The 22881-nt window shown below is 41.6% G+C and overlaps 1 protein-coding gene across 2 annotated transcripts in view; it reads right to left on the bottom strand.

Annotated features, from left to right (window-relative positions):
- SETD1A (SET domain containing 1A, histone lysine methyltransferase) overlaps positions 1-21206 on the bottom strand; it is a 36009-nt gene extending 14803 nt beyond the window's left edge. The window contains exons 1-10 of one of the 2 annotated variants that reach the window (XM_060780166.2): positions 21064-21206; positions 15387-15525; positions 13945-14097; positions 9499-9594; positions 8474-8744; positions 8275-8381; positions 7588-7811; positions 5337-6423; positions 1362-2264; positions 654-830 (exon numbers count right to left, since the gene is read on the bottom strand). In XM_060780166.2, the coding sequence (XP_060636149.2) occupies positions 654-830; positions 1362-2264; positions 5337-6423; positions 7588-7811; positions 8275-8381; positions 8474-8744; positions 9499-9594; positions 13945-14082 (3003 nt within the window). In that variant the 5' untranslated portion in view covers positions 14083-14097; positions 15387-15525; positions 21064-21206. The other variant, XM_060780168.2, reaches the window with a different exon arrangement.
- Positions 21207-22881: the final 1675 nt, after the last annotated feature.

Below are 22881 nucleotides of genomic sequence, written 5' to 3'. Positions count from 1 at the left end.
CAGCCAAAAATGTATCTTTTTTAGCTTCTGATAGCATAGGAAAGGGTGAACATTCCTGTGGTGTTTGTTTTGCTGACTATACCCCTTTTTAGATTTCACCTCACTTTTTGTCCCTATGAAAATTGGATTTTGAAAAAATTGGCTTGTTGTGGAAACAAGGATTGGTGATCAATCTTCAGTGGAGACACGTTTTCCTCATGCTAACTCTTCCAGGAGTGAATTTCCCTTCCTAAAGGCAGATTTCACTCTTAATTCCCTGTTTATTTATTATTTATTTGCCATATTTATGCCCTGCCCTTCTCAACCCTGAAGGGGATTCAAGGAGGTTTTACACATAGGTAACTATTCAATGCCTTAAAAACAACATACAATTAAAATAAACATTAATATTAAAATTAATACACATTAAAACAATTAAGAACATTACATCCATTATTATTAAAACCATGCCATCCAGGGTTGTGTCAACCCTGTTCTTAACTATTAGTCATTTGTAAGTTGGGTGCTTGAAAAGTATACAGTAACTAAGTCAGTCTTATGTCTCCTGAGAAATCACCTCTGATATAACCTGCAACCTTGTGAACCAAACAAGACTTCAGAACCTGGAGCTGAATTCCAGCAACAACCAACCTCACAGAACATGGGGCCCTCACCTTGAAGGATGGGAGCCCCAACACTCCTCGAAAGCCACCACCAAAGCCAAAACCTTCCAGGCCACCAGTACCGCCACTCTTGGCCCAGTCAACCAGAGACAGTAAAGCAGGGTCTTTCAGTTTGGTTTTGTCTTTCTCTTCTTCCTTGGCTGGCTGCTTGACAGCACTCTGGAAAGGCTGCATGGAAGGAAATCTTGATATTAGTGACACCAGTGAGAAGTAGAGAGGGAGAAAACAGGGTTCAGAATTTAGAGGGAAGACAAAGCACAGGCAAGTCAAAGTGGTTGGAAAAGTGGAACATGCTGGAGGACAAGACACAGACGCTATGGTTTTAGCAGTATCTGTCAAACGTTATGAAATGGCACCCTGCTTTTCCATGACGTCCAAATGCTTGTTCTCAGGACTCACAGTGTCTCACTTCATACTTCAGCCTCAAATTATACAGCACCATCTCATCTCCATTCTGAGACTGCGGTTGTCTCCTAGAGGGCTACCAACCCCCATTTTTGGAAATTCCATGCTTTCAAGCTACAAATTACTAGTAAAACACGGGGAAATGTTTGGGCTGTATTATATCCCCATGGACACTGATGGAAAAAAGGTGACAAACTAGTCTTTTAAGGAATCCTGCCCTCAAACCCACCAGAGTCCAGACCCCTCCCAATCCCAGGAATATTGGTTTGCCCCACCCTCCATATCCCCAATCACCTTAACTTTCTCTTCCTTACGCTCCCACCACTTGTCAAAGGTGCTGAAAGCCACATTCTCCACCATTTTCCGGTTGAGGTCACGTTGCATGATGCTCTTCATCTCCTGCATCAATGTCTCAAGCACACTGTCCACTACAGACGAATGAGGGTCCTTGGGGAGGGGTGGGGGTAGAGCTACTTCCTCTTGGTATCCCCACGGGGTGCCCCGGAAATCAAGGAGTGGCTGTGGAGGTGGCAGAGGTGGCTGATCTGAGGAATGCTGTGGTTGTTGCTGCTGTTCTGAGCCTCCTACCACTGATTGCTGCTGCATGAACAGCTGGTCTCTCTGGAAGTGGTGGTTGCCCTGGTCCATTAGGTAGCCGTGGCCATAGAGGGGCTGGCCACAAAAAGCTGCTGCCTCTCGGTGATAGGAGAAAGGGTCCTCAAACTGGCCTTTGCTTTGACGCATTTGTTGCAGGCGGCTCAGCATCTGAGTCTGCATTTGAAAAGACATGGGCATCCCGCCCCACTGGTTGCCAAGGCGGTTCATCAGCTCCATCGAGTTGACAAAGTCATAGATGTGGGGGGCACCTCGGCCTCCCCCCACCATGCCTCCCCTCCCTCTGAAATCTGACAAGCGGTGAGGATGGCGTGGCCCAACCTGGTTGTAGTTGGGTAACGGATGGGATTTCCCTGCTAGGTGTGGGAGAGAGACAGACATGAGAGGCTGTATAGGGTAGGTGGGAGGCAGCTCTTGCTGGTGATGGGGAGTAAAAGAGGACATGCCCATTGGCATGTGGCCCAGGGTCGATGGCATCATGGCAAAATGGGGCTCAGCCACTCCAGTCAGAGGGGTCGGGGGCTCAATTTCTGCTTCATCATCAGAGATTTCCATGTCTTCACCTGATGAGTGCTGTGATGCCTTATTAAGAAGAAGAAGAAAGAAGAAAACAGAAATCACAGTGAGTCAAGTAGTCCTGTCTAATCTATCTTCTTTCCAGCAACTATTTCCATTCTTGCTAGTCCAACCCTAGTAATTTCTATGTTGAGTAACAAAAGAACTTTTTTGGGCTTTTAAAAGTTTCATCAGAACTCTTTTTTAAATAGTCCTATATATATATATATATATATATATATATATATATATATATATATAATTTTAGGACATAAATATACACAACATTTCCCCACCACCACCACGAAGATTATTTTCTTTTACATATTAACCCTTTTTGAGACAATCCTTATAGATTTCCATACTGTATAACATTTGTATCCTATTTCTTATGGCCTGATCTCTAGACTTATTATTGATCTGGTTCCAACTTTCTTCAACTTTTTGTGTTCTATTTTCCTTATCTTTTGAATCATTTAATTTTGGATTACATTTGGTTCACCCTATACTGATACCATTTATTTGTTGTCCACTGTGATTTGTCTTTCCATCTCAATACTATCACTGCTTGTGTGCACTCATTTATTGTTTCCTTTATTTCCCTGTAATTCCCACTCCCTCTCTTTGTACTAAGACCGACATTTCTTTTGTTATCACCCAACCGATTCCTAATATTGTATAGTCTGTCAGAAGTATTGAACTTTTTGTAAAGTTCTTTTTAATGAAAATTCAACAAAAATGTTTAGATGTCTACTATTTTTCTCTTTTCACTCACTGCATTATGAGATTCTCAGATGTGTTCATACCCTCACAATTTGACACAAACGTGCAAGACCACTGAAAGGGGCATGAGCCAAGAGCCTGAAACAGACTATATGTGATGATTCCTATAGTAATGAGTAAAATGTTTTTTGAAATGGTCTAGTTTTAACTTGTGCCCTTGACAAACATTTAGAGGTTCCTTTCCCACTTTTTAAAATTCGAAACCTTAGGAATGGTCAGTATAGCAATTCATAGCACTTTGGAGTCAGGAAAACAAAGATTAGAAATGTTGGACTAGGGTAGATTCTTAAAATATATATTTATCACCCAACCAATTCCTAATACTGTATAGTCTGTCAGAAGTATTGAACTTTTTGTAAAGTTCTTTTTAATGAAAATTCAACAAATATGTTTAGATGTCTATTATTTTTCTCTGAGCTTCATCACTCAGTGCATTATGAGATTCTCAGATGTGTTCATACCCTCACAATTTGACACAAAAGTGCAAGACTACTGAAAGGAGCATGAGCCAAGAGCCCGAAACAGACTATATGTGATGATTCCTATAGTAAGGGAACATATATATAAATTTTACCCTAGTCCAACATTTCTAATCTTTGTTTTCCTGACTCCAAAGTGCTATGAATTGCTATACTGACCATTTCTAAGGTTTCGAATTTTAAAAACTGGGAAAGGAACCTCTAAATGTTTATCAAGGGCACAAGTTAAAACTAGACAATTTCAAAAAATATTTTACCCATATAAACCAAATGCATACATATTCATGCACATAGATATTTAGTACTCTTAGCCCAATGATTTTAAAGTTTGGCTTTTGCATGTCTGCTCTGTCTACGGATAGTGGTATTTGAACTGTAAACAAGATCCTACACTCAGGGAATGTGTTCATTCAGTCTTATATGTTCTAATAAACCAGTGGTTCCCAACCAGTGGTCTACAAGAACAAAAATAAGGTCCTTGACCTCACCATTACTTCACCGTTGCCTGGAAACCATGCGGCAACAAGAGCGACTGCTCTCGCAAAACCCTCTTATAGTGCCGAGCCAACAGGGATGTTGGGAGTGGAGAGGCTGATTACTGCATCGGCTCTAGATTATTAAATATGGTTTTCTGTGGGAGAGCAAATAGTGACTACTGGGTAGCATATGTTCTGTATCAGAAACTAGAGGTGATGTGATCTATACAATACTCCCTGCCTAGGGATATTAGATCAGCCCCCTCCCTCCTGACTTTTCGGAAGAGAGTAAAAACTTGGCTCTTCGAGCAAGCATTCGGAACCCCGGAATAGTCAGTCAAGCTTGAGATGGAGAATGACCCAGGAACGGCCAAGACGATGAAACGGATGAGGATTGGAATGAGAGGATATAGCTCTTTTTAAATTGTTTTTGCACTGTCTTTTTTGTCTAAATGCACTTAATGGTTTTTGCTTTTGTATTGTATTGATGGCATCAAATTGTGCCGATATGTAGACCGCCCTGAGTCGCCTGCGGGCTGATATGGGCGGGATATAAGTGATGCAAATTAAATAAATAAATAAATAAATAAATACATTTTCTGAATCAGCACCCCAAATAACCAAACCAAATCTAAAGTTGACCAAAAACTGATCTGTAACCCTTTTGGTACTAATGTTGGAGAGTGGTCCCGGGTCAAGTGGTCCCTGATCAAAAAAAGGTTGGGAACCACGGTTATAAACCATACCACAAAGTTTATGGGAGACGTGATTTTTTCAGCTGTTTTAATCAAGTGAAGGAGTGTGTGAGAAATTACCCCCCACAACTGGAGGGGAGTCAGAAGTTAGGGAGGAAATTTCCAAAAATAATTTTTCATATTTACGCAGCTCACAAAAACATTCCTATCATTTTTTAAGTAACTAACAGATAAAATTTACACAAAGAATGTAATAATTTCCTGTGTTTTCAGTTTAAATGTATATGATTCCATTGTTCATGTGGTACCTTGAATATTTCTCTAATAATAAAAAACACATGCCTTAAGATAATTTTGAATATTGTTAAATCAAGTAGGTACTGTTACAAAATAAAACAAGGGATAACCACATAATGTTATTCACCACTATGTGAAAAGAAAGGCCAGTCATCTTAAAAACAAGTTTGTTTGGCATAATTCACAACCTTTAACTAAAAAATGCTTTTTACAGTTAAAAAAAAAGAAGTTAAGAAGGATAGGCTTCAAGAACTGCCAACTGAAATCAAACTTTTGCCTCCTCTGAAAATTATTTCTCTCTTTAGAATGCATTAATACATTCATGCACACATCCTACTTACAGGACAGATTCCAAGTTCTTTGTCTTACCCTGTCTTGCCCATTGGCTTTGGGGGACCCAGCTCCTGACCCCATGTCCAAGGCTGGCACGACATCTTCAAAGCTAACAGGAAGAGGTGGTGGTGGAGTGCAGGGTCCATGCGGCTCTGTCCCCTTGGGACCTCCCTTTTCTTCCTCTTCCTCCTCTGTGTCAGAATTGAGGAAAGAGAACTTTGATCGTTGCTCTTTCAGGAGCATCTCAATGCGGGAGTCCAAGCTGCTGTGATGAGCAAAAGGAACACTCTCATTCGTGCTCTCAGGTGCTGGAGAGCCAGATCGGGCCGGAGAGGACTGCACAGCAGGGGAATGGGATTGGTCATTGACTCCCAGATTTGATGTCGCTACTGGATTGATGTTCTCTTTAGTTTCCTGAGCAAGAAATTCTGTAGGGGGCAGAGAGTTGGCAGCAAACGTTTCAGCTGTGGGTAGTAGCCGGTAGTCCTGATCCACAGGAAGAGGTTCTGCAGGTGCAGGAAAGGGCTCTGGAGTAGCCACGTAAGACGGATACAGCACGCTGGGTGCTGGGAAAAGCTCTGTGCTCTGCTGGGCAAAACTATGAGAGTTCTGGAACTGAGCAGCATCTGAGGCCGTGGCTGCAGATGAAGATGAGCAGGGAGTAGTAGAGGAGGCTGGGGTAGCAGCAGCAACAACTGTGGTGGAGGAAGGAGTAGCATCATCCCTCTGGGAGCGTTCTCTTCGCGAATGGAAACTAGAGTCCTCTCTTTGGTGGGAGCGATGGGAAGAGGAGGAGGAGGAAGAGGAGGAGGAAGAGGAGGATGACCGGCCTTCCAAGTTGGATGAGAGGCGCTGGTACCGGCTACTGCTGGTCGAGACAGTAGTGCTGCTGCCACTGCCGCTGCCACTGCTGCCATCAAACTGTTGACTAAAGGGTGGGTAATGATGGTCATTGCTGCGATAATGAGAGGAGGAGGAAGTGGTGGTAGAGGAGGACGACGAAGAGGAGGAGGATGAAGAATAGTGCCGGCGAGAATATGAGTCTGAAAAGCTGTTCTCATGTCGGCGGGATTTGTAGGAGGTTGACTCTGTCTGGTAGGTAGAATAGCCTGGCGTCCCTTGCCTTGGAGAAGGAAACAAAGAAGGAATAATCCCATCAGTACCTTTGTTTCTCTCACTCTCCTACACCTGTTTGTCTGATTATCCCTAGCCACTATTAATAAAAAATATCTGAAACTTGAGAAACATCGTAGTGCTACAGTAAATAAAAGGGCTTATTAATTTGTCAAAAATTCTAAGACTAAACCTAATTTCAGTTTGTCAAGAATAAATTGGCTACAAGAGCTGATGAGATGCAACATAATGCATATTCTTTTTATTCTGCATTGCTGTTCACACCATAAAAATCTACAAAATCACAGAACAACATTATGGAGTACATGTGCATCATTTCATGAAAAGTACATTGTGATGCTTCTCCACTGCAACTGTCAACTCTCCTTCAGAAGTGACACTTAAAAAACCCCATTTTACAAATGAATCACCATTTCTGATGGACTCCAGGAAGTGGCAAAACTAAATCTTGATCGGTTAGGGGCAAATAAATATATTGTTGTGCCTGTTGGCTTATTAACGAAAGACCCTCCTCATAAACGTACAGCAAAGTAACTTATCAGCAGCAGCGTGACCCAGCATCAGGAGCAAAAAGTGATAAAAAGGGGGAAAAAGCACACAAACCAATGTCTTCCATAGAAGGCTTTTCTTTGTAGTAAAATAATATGGTTACACTATTTACAACAACAAGGTTTCTATAACAATAAAGTCCTTTATCATTCCTTCTTTGTTTCCATGCTGGGTTTCTTTCTTATGCAGATAAACAGCTTCTAGCTTCACTCTCAAAGAGCTTCCTCTCAGATCAAACTTCCACAGGAGCTTCACAAAGTAGCTTTTTACACATAGCAGCCTTTATACACTGAAGCTTCACACATGAGGCTTTACACACGAGGCCTTCAACCCGAGGCTTCTTTTGCCGAAGCTTCTCACACCAGGCCTTCCTCATAGTCGGCCTTCTCACAGACGAAAGCCTACCTCACATTGTGAGACCTACCTCACAAAGAAACCTCCTCACACAGCCTGAGGAGTTCCCTCACTGAGGCAAACTAACACTAACAGGCTTCGGCCTACTCACTCTCTTCAGGGCGATGCTCGCTTTGGCCCACTGACCCTAACACTTTTGTAATCAAAAATACCCAGTTAATTTTTAATATTTCTGACAAACATCACTTACCTGCTAGAGTAAGCAGAATCTTGGGAATACGGTGTTCCTCCGCGGGGAGTATATGGAGTCCCTTGGGAAGATTGTGGTGTGTACTGACCATACGAAGAAGGTGTGTCTTGCCGGCCGCTGGAATAGGGAGTGTCCTGAGAGCAAGGGGTACCATTACCAGGCGTTGAAGGCATTACGCTGCTAGGATAGGAGGAATCAGTTGAGTGGCGTCTTCGTGACTCAGACTGAAAAAGGAAAGCAATTGAGGAGACACTCAGTCCTCGTCTGGATGTCTTTCTTCTCACCTGCTGCTGAGATGTATTACAGGTGGGCTACCCCATAAAATAGCTTACAACAAGTTGCATGGAAAGCAACCAGCACTAAGACAAATGCCATTATGAAATATTTAGCAATGAAAAAAATGATTGTGATTTCTGCCTCTGTTTAACTGTAAACTGAGATGGCCTATTTGGGCTATTTTATGACGAGTAAGGCTGCAGAATCCTTGCAAGTAGACAATAAGCAAACAGGAAAAGGGAAGGTGTGTTGAATGTGTGGCAACAGAGAAAGAAGGATGCCTCATTTCTTAGGACTTGAAAGTACATAGTGAATAGAAAAGAAAAAAATCACTGGTTTGGCCTATTATGGGAGTGGCCCACAAATCAAGCTATTCTTCTTAATTCACATAAGAGAGCATGGTGGACTTACTGAGTCTACTGGAAATTTCTCATTCAAAATTTTGCCCCCAGTGGGAACCGTCTGTGGTGTGTAGGAACCATTCACAATCAGTTCATAATACTTCATTCGCTGCTGACCTGTCGGGAGAAAATGCCATTTATGGGAAGTGGAAATTAACTGTGAACCAGGATGGCAATATTGAGCCAAGAGGATGACCAAGGTCAACTACCTTTGATATCCAGTTGTGCATGGATGATGTTGCCCATGACTGTTGTGTTGTGCAAGTTCTTGACTGTTTCCTTAGCCCCCCTCGTGCTTGTGAAAAGCACCTTGGCAAGACCCAGGTGCTTGCGGTTCTTCGGATTGTAGAGGATCTCAATCTCTTCAATGTCTCCATACTTTTTGCACATCTCTGCCAGAAAGGGTTCCCTGATGTTGTCATTGAGACGAGCAAAGGTGACCTCCTTCAAAGGGATCTGGCCCACGTAGAACTCATCCAGCTGCAGCCAAGACACAATTATTCACTGAAATTAATTTGCATGTGGCCTTTCTCCCAAGGCAGCTTATAAATCAACAAGCTAAAAAAATGTATCGTATAATATAAAAAAAAACTATGACAATTATATTAATATACCCAAAAAATTACAAATTACATGTAAATGCTGCAAATAAAGCAAAACAAGTGCACTTTTTGACTCTTCTTGACTGGAAGTACTTTTTTTTATTCCTTCTCTTGCAAACTCCCTTCCCTGACATACATTTTTTAACCTTCAAGATACACATTTGTCATTTACTGGCACTTCATATGACCAGAATCATTATGCAGGTGTCATCCAGTTTGTCTTCTGAATTTCTTTTGAATCCAATTCTCCCTTTGATGGGAGGTCCTACTCACAATGAGAAGGATGCAGAAGGCTTCCTCTTTAAAACATGACTGCTACTCATCAGCCCAAATTCAAACAGAAAAAGCACATGCATATACTTCTTACAAAATAGTTTTCATGTTTCCCAACAACTTATTCCATTCCTCCATTGAACTTCCCCCTCTGTGGAAGATCTTTGAAAATGCAAAGAGATCACAGAGATACTATTTACAGTAGCATGCAGTCAGTGCATTTACAGTGTGAGAAACAATGACAGTCGCACACATCTGGCCATCTAGTGGGCTCAATAAAGGCAGCTGTGCTGAACTTGGGAGACTAGAAATGTTAAAACAGCGGGAAAAGACACACAGTGAGGTTATGCCTGCCTTACCTTAAACTTTGGGACAGGAAGGGAAAGGTCTCTTGTTTTGGACCATATCCTGCGTCTGGGATCCCGCACTTCATTAACAGGCTCATAGCCCGAATCCTTCAAAAGTAGAGCTTTTGTTAGTCAACAATGACAATTCAAAGATATTTAAGAGAAAACAAAGTGTTATCAGTCAAAACCATATTTATTTGATCTTCACTCTGGAGGTGTGGAGTGGAAATTTTTCTGATGCTATATTTTTCTGTTTAAAAAATACATTACTGATCTAAATTATATATCTGCAGTGGCACAGCAGATTAAATCGCTGAGCTCTTGAATTTTCTGACTGGAAGTTAGTCCCAGCTTCTGTTAGTCTAGCAGTTAGAAAACATGCAAGTGTGAGTAGATCAATAGGTACCACCCTGGCAAGAAGGTAACAGCGCTCCATGCAGTCATGACGGCCACATGGCCTAGGAGGTGTCTACGGACAATGCCAGCTCTTTGGCTTAGAAATTGAAATGAGCACCACCCCACAGAGTCAGACACAACTAGACCTAATGTCATGGGGAAGCCTTTATCTTTACTTTCATATCTAAATTTATCCATAACTTTCTAGTTATTGTTCTAGACAGATATTGACAAATCCTAGTACTGAAGGGGGAAATTAACAAATGGATACATTGGTAACTTTATTTTGCTTTCACAGAATATTCTACTTCACAAACAATCAAAAGTATAAGTAGGAAAAATAAAATGTAACAGTGCCCTCAGACTCATGCATAAACCTTTAGAGCAGTGTTTCTCAAACTGTGCTCCTAAAAGTGTTTTGAACTTTAGCTCCCAGAAATCCCAGCCATCTTACCAGCTGTTAGGAATTGTGAGAAGTCCAAAACATCGGGAAGACCACAGTTTAAGAAGCATGCTTTAGAGAACTAGAAAATTCTACTGGTTGTACTTGAATCAATGTTTTCTCAAAATGCAATAGAACTATGTAGAGCAGAAAGTGATAGAGTGAAGCTGAAAGTACTAAAGTTATACTTCCACAAAAGAAAGATAACTTTTGATATATTAAGTACAGCTTTCTCAGTTATGAGTCCTTCAAAAAAAGTGGTGATCTTTCAGGAACTGCAATATATTTTTCCAAGTATAATGGAGATAGTCTATTTTCTTTACATTATTATACTGGGCATTTAAGCCACATCTAACTAGTATAAATGAAAAAAATAATAAGAGGTCAAGATCTGGAAATACAGTATGGAAATTAGCCTTTAAAAGGCATCATTATTCCCATAGTAGTTTGTGATTTATAATGGAAAAGGCTCAATCTTCAGTGCTAAAGAATTGCATATGGATTTCAGGCTCTCACCTGCACAAACTCACGCTTCTTTGTAAACCATTCTCAAGAGTATAAAATATGCTTGTCTGCATGTAGACCCATATTAAGGTCTGCTAATATGAGGAAAACTTTAACAATCAGAGCAGACCAGCGACCAAGCATTGAAGAAGTAAAGTTAAATCCCAAACCTGCCAGACTAAGAGCTCAGCTGTAAATGAGTTACTCTTCCTTTCCACTACATGGATGGGAAGCTTACTGCAGTTGACCCTCAAATGGTAAAAAAAAAAAAAGCCACTTTACAAGTGACAGAGAGAAAAGCAGGTGGAAATAAGAACTTTTGAAGGTGCGGTGAACATTTCAATTTTTATTCCAAAGCTTGCCTACATATTTGGAAAGAAGTTTTCCAAAATATGTCAATATAAAATGTCTTACTAAGGTCCCTTCCACACTGCTCCTATATCCCAGGATCTGATCCCGGATTATCTGTTTATCCCAAATTATCTGGCAGTGGAGACTCATATAATCCAGTTTAAAGCAGATACTCTGGGATCAGATCTTGGGATATAGGGCAGTGTAGAAGGAGCCTGAGATGTGAAATAGAAATGGTGGGTACTATAAACTTGCTGTCTTCTTGGCTGAGCAGAAATTAGGGCAAGACCTTCCAATCATCACTACTAGTTCAAATACACACAGTCCAAACCAAAACTATTTTTTTCCTTAAATCAGTGCTATTCAAAGTGATCATATTTGAAACTTGTAGCAATCTGAAAACCATGAACTGGCACTCCTTGGAGGGTTTTAGGAAAAATAGAAATACAAACATTCAACTTATGTGCAACTCATAGTTAAGAATGGGGATGAGACAGCAGGAACTGAGAGGAATCTACCCCTCAGAAGGGAAATAAACACCTGAAAGAGTTATCATGTTTCCACTGAAGCTTTATTACCAATCCTTTTTTCCACAACAAGCCATTTTTTTTTCAAAATTCAATACTCCCAGGGACAGAAATCATGGTGAAAATTTCAGAACAGGGTAAAAGACAGCAAAACAAATACCACAGGAGTGTCAACCCTTTCCTATGCTATCCAAAGCTAAAAGATATATAGTTTTGGCTGGAGTAACACTTAAAAATGTACCTGTTCTGAGTTACATACAAATTCAACTGAAGAACAAACCTACAGAACATTGTTTGTAACTTAGAACCTGTAGTTGTAGTAAATGAGAAAAATATGGTGTAGTTGTAGTAAATGAGAAAAATGTGGTGTAGTTGTAGTAAATGGGAAAAATATGGGGCTGGTACTTTATTTAGAAAAGAAAGCTTGACAGTCTAGCTGAAGAGGCAGTGTTCTTCACTTGCCTTCAGATTCCTCGCAGTTCTTAAATTGTTTTTATCAGTACTGTTTTAGCTGTGTGGGGAATACCCAACCAAAGCAACAGAATGATATCACATCAAAGGGAGTCAGAAAGTGAAACTAGGGGTGTCAAGTACAAGCAAGCTGGGCAGGAAGAAGAGAGTCAACGAGAAAGAAGCATCCATTTTCATGCTGATCAGAAAACCTCAATGACAGAACAGCTGTTAACCTGACAATATCTCTCTCTGTATCAGCATGCGATAGATGTTTGGGGTTTTGTTCATATAACATATGTGGGACGCGACAGCAATGCTGTCATCATAATGCAGCCTATTAAAAAAAGTCAAGGAAAGGAAGGGCGTGTTTGTACATTTACATTGGTCTCCTGACTTATCCAGGAAGACTGGAGTAGTAATCTTGTTTCAAAAGCTGAAGATGCATATAAACCAGTGGTTCTCAAGCTGTGAGCCCCTAGGTGGTTTGGCCTACAACTCCCAGAAATCCCAGCCTGTTTACCAGCTGTTAGGATTTTGGGGAGTTGAAGGCTAAAACATCTGAGGACCCACAGGTAGAGAACCACTAATATAAACAAAAGGAGGCAAATATCTACAACTTGAAGGAAAAGGTAGCCAGCACTGCTACTGTATAATTTTAATATTTAAATTTTAAAATAGGAAGGATGGAAAGAAATGCTGGCTTTAATGTTTTGGTTCCTATTGCTACAGATTATTCTACCTCAAGTAGTTGTCTGTAAAATGAGCAGGATGATGTGTGCTTGCTAGGTGCTCTGACCATACAGACACCGTGTTAAGTGTAAATGTAAAGGATTTTTTTGCAATGATCCCACAAGCAATGCAAGTGAAGGATCGAAGTGCCAGAGGTTAATGATTTGAAGTATTTGAACCATGGCAGACAACCCAAAATAATAATATTCACACTACTACAAGATCTGCTCTCATTTGCAGGTGAATTCTGAAACTGAACCTTCTCTCATAGAACAATTTAACATCAGTTAACTAAATGCTTTTCCAATGATCCATTTCTCTCACCAGGTAGGGAATGACTAGGGAAAAGTGTCTTTGCCAATTTTATAGGTTGGTAAATGGTTAAGCCTAATGTGCTTTGGCATGTAAAATTGCTGCACTACACTGGACCATAAGGGATTAATCATTACTGGTTTGCTTTCCTTATTTAGCTCATATGTATTTTCCCAGTGTCTGTTATCACACAAGATCCACCTGCTCTGCATGTTAACATGAAATTAAAATAATTAATGAATATTTCAGGTGCCAACACAATCATTTGAATTAATGAGCATTTCAGGTGCCAACACCAGCATATGAACCAGAATAAAAATTAAAGCTAAACAAATGACATTTCAACATCCATATTTTCAGTTTCTGGAGCCTAAAAGATACAAAGACATACAACATCAGCATTGTTGGGAATGGGGGGCGGGGGGGGGGGGGGTTCTGCTATTATAACCTGGAGAAGGAGGTATCCAGAGCTGGTGAGGTCCTGGGGCTTATAAGGCATGGAGTAAATTCTTCCAATGGTGTCAGCAATACTGCCTTGGATATAACTCAAAACCACAGTTATTACTCTTTCATTGCATAGTATTGGATTAGGAGAATAAAAACCAAAAACTCAAAACCATAAGAAGGGACACTTAACACTTAAGGAAGACTTATTATAATTACAGGCAGTGCAATGAAGGTGATCATGCTACCCTCCTTTCCAGAAATCATACACATAGGGCATACAAATATGAATGTACTTACACTGGCACTGAAATGCACTCCATCATAGCGGTAGATCTTATGTGGGGCCCGCTTGAGCACGGGGTCAACAATGAGCTTGTAGTTTCTCCACTGGAAGTTAGGGGTTTTCTGGAAGTCACCCCCACCTTCCTGATCCATTCTGACTCATTTACACTGTAAAATGGAATCAGACAAAATCTATATTAACTTTGTGGATTACTTCAAGCAGAAAGTATTCACAACAATAGACCACTCTTAGCCATCTCTGCAACCCACAACTTTCCACAGAGAATATTCACCATTGTATATTCCACAGGCAGAAAAGTTTTAATTTTATGTTACCTGAAGAAGCACAGAATTTATCTGAAACAGAATTAAGTATTCTTAAAAAATCCATTCAACATTCACAGTATTATTTACTATACAAAACAAGACTTCAGGACATGCAGCGATATTTGAATGTCCAATCAGGGCATTTATTAAGCTGGCCATTTTTGAAGGAGTTTGAATCACATGGAATGTACATTGTAAATATGGATTCTGCAGTTACAGACGTGTGCTAGAACACTGATAAGATGCCTTTCCAGGCAATTACAGGAAACATGAAAATGTGGTAATTGATACAAAACTGATCTGTGTGAGAATCTCTGTATTTAACAAGATTTATAGAAAAACAAATGTCTACCCCTTGACTGTGGAGAAATGATTGGAAGGATGTAATCTGCTGTAATCTCAGAAGCAGAAGAATTATCAAATAAGGTTTTCAACAGTTGGGAAAGATATCTAGAATAACATAGATAATTTGTTTCAGAGACATTATTTACAAGGGATCCATCATTAAACTTTTCTTTGGGCAGACCTTAAAAAATGGAATTAGTCTAATTTTGGTTTTCCTGTTGTTTCAAGAAGCTATAAGGAGTGATGCTTTAAAAGGAAATGACAGAAGACAATCAAGTAATTTTGAAATGTAAGAAGAAGAATTCAGCAATTAAAAATGGATTTAACTGAATTTATATGATGTCTTTTTCCCAATATAAAAATACTATGTAATTATATTCCTAGAATCAGAGTTATCTACTGAAACAAGTTCTTTGTAATTTGTAATCTGGACAGATGCTTAAATAACATCACACTGAAACACTTTAAAGTAAGGAATATCAAAACTTCTGGTGCTTATTATTAGGAAGTTGTTTTCATATCTATTTAGATGTAATTTACAATCCATTCATTCATGCCTGACCTCAAAATATATTTCTTCTTCTCAAAACATATGGAAACTGTCAAACTTTCCTGGGCTCATGTGTGTTCTGCTTACTGTTGAATCAAAATACAAGCCATGGAAACCCCAATAATGTGAGATATTGACTTGTTAAGCTGCTCATTGCATAAAGGCAAGCTTATAGTTCACAGAGTAAATCAAAATGAATAAAATGAAAGGAAAACAAAATGTACGAACGACCCACCTGTTGTTGTAGAGTATCACTTCAAGGCTCAAGCTATTTGTGAAATGTAATAAACAAAGACAATATATTTTTTTTCTTCCTTTAAATAAAATCAGGCTGGAGCTGGTTCAGTCCATAATTAAAACAAGGTATTTGAGAACTAGAAAGAACACAAAGAAAGAAGTCTTAAAATGAGTAATTGAGAAAAATGCATAGTAACAGACCCAGATTCAAATTGTGGAATGTTCTCATGGAACAGCAAACAGCACAGTACAAACCTCTGAGATTATAAACTAAATTCTGAAATATATTGTTAGAACAGGGTGTTGAGAATAAAGACATCAAATTCTAAACCTTGGGGACACTCTCTTCTTTACTTATGTTCATGTATTTTAACAGCTAAAAGAAAAAATGCGCAATCTTGCTAAATTTCGTAACAGGTGCATAATCAACATGTAGCAAGCTGTACTCAGGATGAATAGAGGCAAAGAAAAATGACATACTGTAAATCAAGTTTTTTAAAAGCAAAGATTTCCTGCGAATCTTTTCTTCTGCCAGAAGTCTAGCCCAAAAATTTCCTCCAAAATCAGATTTAGAAAAGCACTTCCTCTCATTTTTAGTAACATGTATCACTACTCAAAAGATGTAGTTTGTATTATTTTCCGAATTTATATTTCTACTAGAAATTCTCTTTCCTGCAAAGTGCTCAATCCTAATTCTCTTTACAATTTAAAATCCCTTACTGGTTTTTTTCTCCATGCATTTTGCTAATTTTCTAGATTCTTAAACTTTCTCCATACCTACATTTTTCAATTGGCCATACTATCTTTTTGTTTATTACTTCACTCCATGTCATGGAAATGTGGGTTGAAGGAAGGAGTGTTTCCTTTCTGGAGCCTGTGCCTCCCCCCGCCCCCCAAATCCTCTCTTCTCCTCCCAACTTGCTTTGTGTGTTCCTCTGTTAAGGATACCTGCCTACTCAGGTATCTCCTTAGTCCCACTACCCATAAAGCCCATTCCTTTTTTTCACCTATACTCCCATTCCCATGAAATATTTCTTCCACTTGTACCTCACAACCATCTCTACACTATACCTATTTTTATGTTTCTGTGTGTTCCCCTCCTATTAACACAGTCTCTTCCACTTAGTATTTCCTCAGCTTGTACAGCATACCAACCATTACCCTACATGCATGTATGTATTCTGAGTTCTCTCCTCCTTCCATTATATCATACCTCTTCCCAGGAACTATTTCCTCCACTTGTATTCCAAATTACCCTATCATATTAATCTATATTTATATGTATGTTACTTATTGTTATTATGTTTATGTTTATTTATATCCTGCTTTAGAGGTAGGACTGAGAGAAGGGCCTCTCCTGAAGATCTCAGGGTCCAGGCAAGTTCGTACAAGGGGGTATGGTCAGTCAAATAGCCTTGGTCTGAGTGGTCTAGGGCTTTAAAGGTCAGAACCAGCACTTTGAATTGTGCCTGGAAACACACTGACATCCAGTGAACCGGCTGCAAGGGGGGGAGGGGGTTGCCCACTCCCTGTAGCCAGCTCCAGTGAGCTACCTAGCTGCAGTTCTTTGGACCAAATGAAGTGTTCAAACACTCTTCAAAGGCAGCCCCACATAGAGAGTGTTACAGTAATCCAGATGGGATGTAACTAAGGCATGGATCACTGTGGCCAGATCTGGCTTCTGTGAAGTTGGTGTACAAGTTTTAATTGAGCAAAGGCCCTTCTGGCTACCGCAGATACCTGGGCCTCCAAGTTCAACGCTTAGTCCTAGAGGATCCCCAAATGATTCAGCTTCTCCCCCTTTCCACACATGCTATACCACATCCCCTTCCCTTAATTTTACCCTGCTGCCTCTAGCTCTCTACCTCCCTATCTATCCACACACATACAGTATTCCCAGGATTCTCTGTCACCTCCCCATCTCCACTACGACACTATATCACATTCTCCTTCTCATGAAATATTTTCCCCACTTGTACCCCACACCTATCTCTATATCTAAAGTACTTTTAGGGTTCCTCCCTCTGCCAATACCAAATCCCTTTCCTATGAAATATTTCTCTCAATTGTATCTTGCACTTATATTGCCTCTGCCACCTCTTGACACAAAATATACATCCTCTTTCCATGAAATATTTTCCCAATTGAACCCTTCACCTACCCCTATCCTCTCTTTCTCTATACACACACACATATTCCCACAGTCCTCCCTTGATAATCACACTATCCCACATCCTCTTCCTCATGAAATATTTTCCCCATTTGTGCCCTGCAAGTACCACTTTCCTAGAGAGAGAGAGAGAGAGAGAGAGAGAGAGAGAGAGAGATCATCATCAGCGATCCCTCGTGTTCAAGTATGATTGCCTTCCAAGTGTAGGATCTTGGTGGTGGATCTGTAGGTGACTATGTGTATATGTGTGTGTGTATATATATATACACATATACACACATACTATAGCAGTCTCGTCCCATAAAATATCTTAATCTTATTCTGCTTCTCCTCTACTCCATATACATCAGAACTCTCTCACCACCCCTCCACACTATACTACATCTCTCTCTCTCTCTCTCTCTATATATATATATAATGAAATATTTCCCCCACTTGTATCCCACACTAACCCATATCTTATAGAACAGACCTGCACAACCTGTGGCTCTCCAGGGATTTATGAATTCTTGACCACTGGGCAAGCTGGCTAGTGCTTCTGCGAGTTGGGAGTCTCAAACACCTGGAAGGCCCTAGTTTGGCCATGCCTGATATATATACACAGACACGCAATACCAGTCTCTTCCTATAAAATATATCTGTTAATCTTACTTTGCTTCTCCTCCACTCCATATATATCAGGACTTTCTCCTCACCACCTCTCCATGCTATACCACATTATCTCTCTTTCTATATATATAAAATGAAATATTCCCCCCTCTTGTATCCCACACTTACTAATACCTTATAGATCAGGCCTGCACAGCCTGTGGTTTGGGCCCTTGGTTGCTAGAATGCTTGACCATTGGGCAAGCTGGCTAGGCCTCCTGGGAGTTGGGGGCCCCAAACACAAAGAGGGCCACAAGTTGTACAGGCCTCACATCTACATCAGAGATGGACAAACTTGGACCCTTCCTTCAGGTATTTTGGACTCCAACTTCCACCATTCCTAACAGCCTCAGGACCTTTCCTTTCCCCCCTCAGGGACCTGAGGCTGTTGTGGGGGGGGGGGGGGGAGGAAGGGTCCTGAGGCTGTTAGGAATGGTGGGAGTCGGAGTCCAAAACACCTGGAGGGAGGCCCAAGTTTGCCCATGCAAGATAGATAGATATGCATACATATATATGGGGGGGGGGGTGTTGGAGTCCAAAACACCTGGAGGGAAGCCCAAATTTGCCCATGCAAGATATATAGATAAGCATACACACAAATATATATATTTGGGGGGGGGGGATGTTGGAGTCCAAAACACCTGGAGGGAAGCCCAAGTTTGCCCAAGTCAGATAGATATATAGATAGATATGCATACATATATAAGGGGGGTGGGGGTGGGAATCCTATCTTCTCCCTCCTATCTCTGGCTGTTAGGAATTGTGAGAGTTGAAGTCATCTGGAGGAAGGCCCAAGTTTGCCCATGCAGATAGTAAGAAAGATATAAATTCATATATACAGAGAGAGAGAGGTGGATCCTATCTTCTCCTTCCTCCCTCTGGCTGTTGGAGTCCAAAACTCCTGGAGGGAGGCCCATGTTTGCCGATGCCAGATAGATATATAGATATGCACACACACACATATATACAGAGAAAGAGAGAGAGAGGATCCTATCTTCTCCTTCTGGCTATTAGGAATAGTGGGAATTGGAGTCCAAAACATCTAGAGGGAGGCCCAAGTTTGCCCATGTCAGATAGATAGATATGCATACATATACAGAGAGAGAAAGAAGAGAGATAATCTTATCTTCTCCCTATGGCTCTTAGGAATAGTGGGAGTCCAAACCAACTGGAATCATAGAATCAAAGAGTTGGAAGAGACCTCATGGGCCATCCAGTCCAACCCCATTCTGCCAAGAAGCAGGAACATTGCATTCAAATCACCCCTTACAGATGGCCAGCCAACCTCTGTTTAAAAGCTTCCAAAGAATTGGAAGAGTTGGAGTCCAAAACACCTGGAGGGAGGCCCATGTTTACCCATGCCAGATAGACAGATATGCATACATATATACAGAGAGAGAAGGAAGAGAGAGAATCCTATCTTCTCCTTATGGCTGTTAAGAATAGTAGGAGTTGGGAGTCCAAAACACCTGGAGGGAGGCCCAAGTTTGCCCATGCCTGATAGATAGATATGCATACATATATACAGGGGGGGGGGGGGGGAGATCCTATCTTCTCCCTATGGCTGTTAGGAATGGTGGGAGTTGGAGTCCAAAACACCTGGAGGGAGGCCCAAGTTTGCCCATGCCTGATAGATAGATAGATATGCATACATATATACAGAGAGAGAAAGAAGAGAGAGAATCCTATCTTCTCCCAAGTATGCCCATGCCTGATAGATAGATATGCATACATATATACAGAGAGGGGGGGGGGGGATCCTATCTTATTCCTCTGGATCTTTGGAATAGTGGGAGTTGGAAGTCCAAAACACCTGGAGGGAGGCCCAAATTTGCCCATGCCTGATAGACAGATAGATAGATATACATACATATATACAGAGAGAGAAAGAAGAGAGAGAATCCTATCTTCTCCCAAGTATGCCCATGCCTGATAGATAGATATGCATACATATATACGGGGGGGGGGGGGGGAGATCCTATCTTATTCCTCTGGATATTAGGAATAGTGGGAGCTGGAGTCCAAAACACCTGGAGGGATGCCCAAGTTTGCCCATGCCTGATAAATAGATAGTTATGCATACATATATACAGAGAGAGAAAGAAGAGCGAGAATCCTATCTTCTCCCAAGTTTGCCCATGCCTGATAGATAGATAGATATGCATACATACATATATACAGAGAGAGAAAGAAGAGAGAGAATCCTATCTTCTCCCAAGTTTGCCCATGCCTGATAGATAGATGTGCATACATATATACGGGGGGGGGGGGGGGATCCTATCTTATTCCTCTGGATCTTTGGAATGGTGGGAGTTGGAGTCCAAAACACCTGGAGGGAGGCCCAAATTTACCCATGCCTGATAGATAGATAGACATACCGATATGCAGATACACACAGATTAAGACAGGATCCTATCTTCTCCTTCCCAGCCCTCCATCCTCCAAAATAAAACCAAAACAAAACAACACACACACACACATACACACAAAACCAGGCCCAGTGCCCGGCCCCGCCCACCAGGTGCACCCCCGCGCGCGCTCCCGCTCCCTCGCCCCCCCCCCCCCCACCCGTCATTGGCGCCTCGCGGAAGAGAGAGAGCGCGCGCCCCCTCCCCCCTCCCTTCACTCTCTCTCAGGAGCCAGGCGCGCGCACGCCCCCCTCCCCCTCCCCCTCCCTCCCTCCCTCTCGGCCCGGCCTGGCTCGCGCACCCTCCTGCCTTTCTCAGTCTCTTCTCTCCCACTCGCGGCCTTCTTCCCGCTCTCCGCCCATAGAGGACAAGCCGAGGTCTGAGGAAGAGCGAGCGAGAGAAGGTGGGGAGAAGGGAAAGAAGGGAAAAGGGTGACAAGCACCCGCTACCTCTTGCCACCGCCGCTGCCGACAGGGACCAGTGGGCGGGGCCAAAACCTCCGATTCGAGACTCTCGCCGGGTCTCGCGAGATCCTGCTTCCCCCTCTCCTTCGTCGTCGCCACCCTTGTTCTTCTCTATGGTGACGGTGTTTGGTTTGTTGTTCTCTCCTCCTTCCGTTTCCTCAACCGCACTTTCGCCACGCTGTACAGAACGAGTTAGACGAAGGAGGGAAAAATGAAAATGATTATTATAACTACACAACTATACTATTTTTTTAAAAGTCTCCCCGTGGTTCTACCACAGAATGTAAGATTTTTTTTTTCTTGTTTCCAGTCCTAGTGACGAATTGTTCGATTCCAAACAGCAGCCTAAATCTTACAAGAGGGAGGCTCAAATGTTCCGGAGCCGCACTTTCCGACTTAAAAGGCTCTGCTTTGAAAATGAATGTTACTTTCGTCACACTGTAGAGAACGAGTTGGATAAAGGGGGAAAAATGACCCGTTATTAGAACTACACAAATATATGATTTTAAAAAAGTCTCCGTGTGATTCCATAGAATGCAAGAATCTCCTTTATTTTTTTCTCCTAGTGACGAATCTTTCGATTCCAAACAGCAGCCTAAATCTGACAAGAGCAAGGCTCAAAGGGAAAAGAAGGAAACTGGTCGGCCGTTCCGTATCTGCACTTTCCGACTTAAAAGGCTCTGCTTTGAAAATGAAAATTACTTTCGTCACACTGTAGAGAACGAATTAGATGAGGAGGAAAAGACTCATTATAACTACGTCAATATATGATTTTCTTTTTTAAAAAAGTCTCCGTGTGATTCCATAGAACGTAAGAATCTCCTTTTTTTGTTTTCTCCTAGAGACGAATCATTCGATTCTAAACAGCAGCCTAAATCTTACAAGAGCAAGGCGCAACGGGGGAAAAAGGAAACTGGTCGGCCGTTCCGGACTCGCACTTTCCGACTTAAAAGGCTCCGCTTTGAAAATGGAAGTTCTTGCTTGAGAAGGGGTTAAAGGATGTTGAGCGGAAAGAGCGGGGGTTCTTTGGGTATTTTTTTCCTCTCGTGACAAAATGGGAGCCTCGCGAATCTGCGCGTACGACATCAAAGCTAGCTCTAACAACGGGATGGCAGAAGGAAAAAATTGCGAAGCTTGCGCAGCGGGAGGATTGTGGTCCCTGGAGGTAGAAATGGCTTCGGGAAATGATGGAAAAGATTCAGGCCAAGTACAGAATAGAATTTTCCCATTCTGGGTTGATATTTGAGGGAAGGCCAAACTTTTCTATCCCACACATTATTAAAATCAACTTAAAATATCCAGTTAGGAAACTCAGCATAATAGGTTTTAGTATTTTTCACGGAGAAGCTCGGCATGTCATTGAACATCGATCAAACCAAAGTATTTATTTATCGTGTCAGGGGCAGCCAGACAATTGTATTACATTTCTAACAGAGCAAAGCAAACAATCAAAACACAAAATTTGCAAGCTTGGTAGTTGATCAAATGTCCTTTGACCAGTATCTGGCCACTTGGAGTGCTTCTGGTGTTGCCACAAGGAGGTCCTCCATTGTGCATATGGCAGGGCTCAGGTTGCATTGCAGCAGGTGGTCAGTGGTTTGTTCTTCTCCACACTCGCATGTCATGGATTCCACTTTATAGCCCCATTTCCTAAGGTTGGCTCTGCATCTCGTGGTGCCAGAGCGCAGTCTGTTCAGCGCCTTCCAAGTCGCCCAGACTTCTGTGTGCCCAGGAGGGAGTCTCTCATCTGGTATCACCCATGGATTGAGGTGCTGGGTTTGAGTCTGCCACTTTTGGACTCTC

This window comes from Anolis sagrei, chromosome 6, assembly GCF_037176765.1.
Source record: "Anolis sagrei isolate rAnoSag1 chromosome 6, rAnoSag1.mat, whole genome shotgun sequence".
Taxonomy (NCBI): Eukaryota; Metazoa; Chordata; class Lepidosauria; order Squamata; family Dactyloidae; genus Anolis; species Anolis sagrei.
Note: the sequence above shows the minus strand (reverse complement) of the source record. Positions and strands in the feature narration are given on the sequence as shown.